Below are 3,741 nucleotides of genomic sequence, written 5' to 3'. Positions count from 1 at the left end.
ATCATGTGTGCATATTATACCTTTCTGCATGCAGATTCCCCCTCGTGTGTTCCTATTGATGCATTCTTCATCTTCTCAGCAACATAGAGCAGTTTGTTCTCACACTCTGACCACGACAGACAGCCAAACTGGGCTGGAGACACACAAACACACACTGTTTAATCTTTGCATATATAACCTGGCTCAGTGATGATTAGCTATTTCTTTCTTGTTTGGGGAAACAAGAAGAAATGTGTGGAAACACAAAACGTCATCTCACCGTCATCGTAAACTCTGCCGTGTTTGTTGAGAGCAGTCAGGTTGAGACATTTCCTGAGGCCATGGTGGTCCCAAATCTGAACAGCAACAAGCATAAACAACAACAGTCTGTCAAAATGCTCTTACGTTGATCTCAGAGGAAACTGTGTCCTGTTTTTCTCTCACCTCGAGGAGCTGGTGGCCACTTGTTTCCCTGACAACAGCCCTCTGGCCTCGAACGGGAGAGAGTTCACTCAGTAACCTGGAGAGCAGATTTCGCTTCAGTTAAAGAAATTAAATGCTTCACTGCACTCTTAACAGCTGGTTCTGTTGCATCTGTAACCACACACACTGTGGTCTCGTGCTGATACATCACTGCAGCAATGTGAGAAGTTCAAGCAAAACAAAGACATGATTTTTTAGCTGTTGTTACATTGTTTTAAATCCCACCATAGCCAGCAGATTTAAAATAAATGGTGAAAAGTATCTGCATATCCTAAACTGCTCAGATTAAATATTCAGGCTACAAAAACACAGTGATTTATTTGAATGCAAAGTTGTAATGGAAAAAAAAAAAAAATGCAAGAAATTAGTAAAACTTACAAGAAAAATACCTGACAATACTTTTTTTAAAGAAAGAAAAGTTAACCAAAAAAAAGTTTTAAAAAGACGTTTTTATCTTTTTTGTGACATAATTTTAAATATAGTTTCCTTGATATTTTTCCCATGTTCTTTTGATCATATCTATATATATGATTCCCCCGCCCAGCTAAATTTTTAAATAATTGCTTTGTCACCCTTTACTTACTTTTTTGCTGTTTGCGGGATATTTCTTGTCATGTTGCTCATTCGTTTTTGTTTTCCTTAAGAAATCTAACTAATGTTCTCATGTTTAAGTGTCAGTGAAAGGTGTCTGAATGAAGCACAGAAAAACTGATGTAATTCCAGCTATTAAAGGGTTAAAGCGAGGGTCATTCAGGGAAAATTCTCACAGTATTTTTCGTCTGTGTGTGTGTGTGTGTGTGTGTGTGTGTGTGTGTGTGTGTGTGTGTATACTCACTCTCCAGACACAGGTGCACAGGGCCCTGGTGGGAGGACAGTCCTGATGTTCTTGCGGTCGTTGCTGTCGGTGATCAGAGTCCACTGCTGCGAGTAGCGAAGTCTGGAGCCACGGACGAGGTCACTCTGACTCCACTCTGGACATAAACACGGTGACACGTTTCACAAATTGAATCAAATTATTTAAATCCTTACCTGAGTGTTACAAGCATGCAGACTGCAGAAATTCCAGTAACATTTACTGATTAAAATGTAATATTACATTTACTTCATTTTATTAGGAATGGGAATCAATCCAAAAAAAAAAGAAAAAAATCAAGGAATACAAAGAAGAATCAATAAGGATATTTGAATAAAAAAAAAAAAACATCCTTAATTTACTGTTACTCTGATCTTTGATTGTGTTTATTGTTCAGCTTTAAAATATCTTGCCTTATAACTTTACGGCAAATTGAGGTTGCGTAAAGAAAATCTTATATGTCATGACATTATGTAATGTTTTATGTTATTTATGTTGTGTCAAGGCCTTTTGAACAGCTGTTGTGTTTGAATCAGAGGTAACCGGTAGTGCAATAACAACAACATGAGTGTCCTTTTACCGAACCTACAATCTGTACATTATCCAATAAACAACAGGCAGGTTGAATGGTTTTTGTCCAGGGGAACAGATGGATTCACTCTGCTAACCTTTTTAAACCCTTGAGACGAGATCACTGTTGTCAGTAGCAGAGCATTTGAACGGCAGGTTGTCACGAAATCAAAGGAAATACTTGAGGTCATAGTCTTTCACATGGGTTTTTTTTTATTCCTGCTGGAGGGATGGATTCTATAAACTATTATAGCTTACAGAGGGCAAGAAATCCAAACTACTGACCAGACTGTCATACATTTTGATCTGGTAATGCATCATACCCACAGAAGGATTTCAAGCGTGCCCGACAAAAAAACAAAAAACAAGTGGTTTTTTAAAAATGAATGCAATGTACAAGGTCTGCTGCTTTACCGTGGTTTGTGAAATCATCAGCAATAATTGTTGCTTTCTGCTACACAGGTGCACAAATGTGTGTGTGTGTGTGTTTGTGTGTGTGTGTGTTTTCTTGACAAAAATGACATGTAAATTTTTATACACTCCCTGAACAGGTTCAAAAGCAACATCTACTTGGAGAAAATAGTGTCAGTGCTACAGAGGCAACAATTACTGATTTTGAATTAACATATTGTAATATTGAAATAACATATTGTTACCTGCAGGGGTTGACAGATTATCCGCCTGGCCAATTATCGGGGCCTGGGAGGAACTTTTACTTTGTAAAACTTCAGAGAGCCATTTTAACTTTAACTTTTTATTTAAATTTTCACTTAAAAAAGTTGTTAGCTGTTAATATCTAATAGACTATCAATGAGTACTTCCATATAACCCCACTTTAAAAATCTGAACTATACCTTAATTATTCTGAATGTCTTCAACACTGACAAACTGTATATAATATTGAAAGTCTCCGTTTTGATTAAATATCAACCAACGCTATTTAAACAAAGTTTTGCACTGAAAATTGTTATATTCCAAATTCTAAATATTGGCGGAAAGATTTTGAATTTTAAATGTATATCAATATTGGTTATCGTCTCAATAATAACAGATATCAGTAGTGACCCTGAAAAACCAATATCAGTACATGTAAATTACATATATGTATTTCATGAATTAATGTTTGTAAAATGTGTAAATTTATTTATTTAGTGAACTGCTTTTGGCAGGAACATATTTTTGTTCATGTTTTGGCAACAATGTGACGAACATTCATGCCAATAAAGCTGACTTGAAGTGAAATTTGGGAGACAGAGAGAGAGCCAGCAGCTCACCTGTAGTGACGGTGAATGTCCGGACCTCCGGCTGCTGCTCCTCACTCACGCGGGCAGAAACAGGCGCGGGGACGCAGCTGACCTCTGCGTAAACCCCGGTCACCTGTCCGGAGTCCATCTGCGTCCACTACCGACCCCCAGACCCACAGACACACAGAAACACAGACCCACAAACCCACAGACCCACAAACCCACAGACACACAGACCCACAGACACACAGAAACACAGCTCACGTCAACTCACCAACCTGCCACACTTGCAACGTCAGGAGCTCAGACAAGTTACATGCAAACTCACGCACAGCGTTTTACCGTCCGCAGCTGCTCAGACGCTAAAACAAGTCGCGAGGCTCCCGGTTCCTGCGGCTCCGTTCATAAATTTATCCACAAAACTCTGTCAATGGTTTCTCGCCTCCCTGAGACCTGAATCAACATTTCACAGCGATGATTTTCACCCCGGCAGCGCCTCCATGTTGAATTCATGAATGGACGATACCACTTGGGCTCAGTTTGGAGGGGTGTAATAGAGAAAAAAGACCGCACAGAGGCAGCAGAAGATCACAAAAACAGTCCGTTTCGATC

The 3,741-nt window shown here is 39.1% G+C and overlaps 1 protein-coding gene across 1 annotated transcript; it reads right to left on the bottom strand.

The window, feature by feature from the left end:
• Positions 1-20: 20 nt before the first annotated feature.
• LOC121938479 (acylamino-acid-releasing enzyme-like) lies at positions 21-3,623 on the bottom strand (the record flags this gene model as incomplete). Its single annotated transcript, XM_042481721.1, has 6 exons — positions 3,462-3,623; positions 3,160-3,286; positions 1,298-1,433; positions 424-499; positions 260-335; positions 21-133 (listed from the first exon to the last, which is right to left on the bottom strand). Coding segments are annotated over exons 2-6 (519 nt in total), but the record flags the coding sequence as incomplete, so codon positions are not given.
• Positions 3,624-3,741: the final 118 nt, after the last annotated feature.

This window comes from Plectropomus leopardus, unplaced genomic scaffold (assembly GCF_008729295.1).
Source record: "Plectropomus leopardus isolate mb unplaced genomic scaffold, YSFRI_Pleo_2.0 unplaced_scaffold29607, whole genome shotgun sequence".
Classification (NCBI taxonomy): Eukaryota; Metazoa; Chordata; class Actinopteri; order Perciformes; family Serranidae; genus Plectropomus; species Plectropomus leopardus.
Note: the sequence above shows the minus strand (reverse complement) of the source record. Positions and strands in the feature narration are given on the sequence as shown.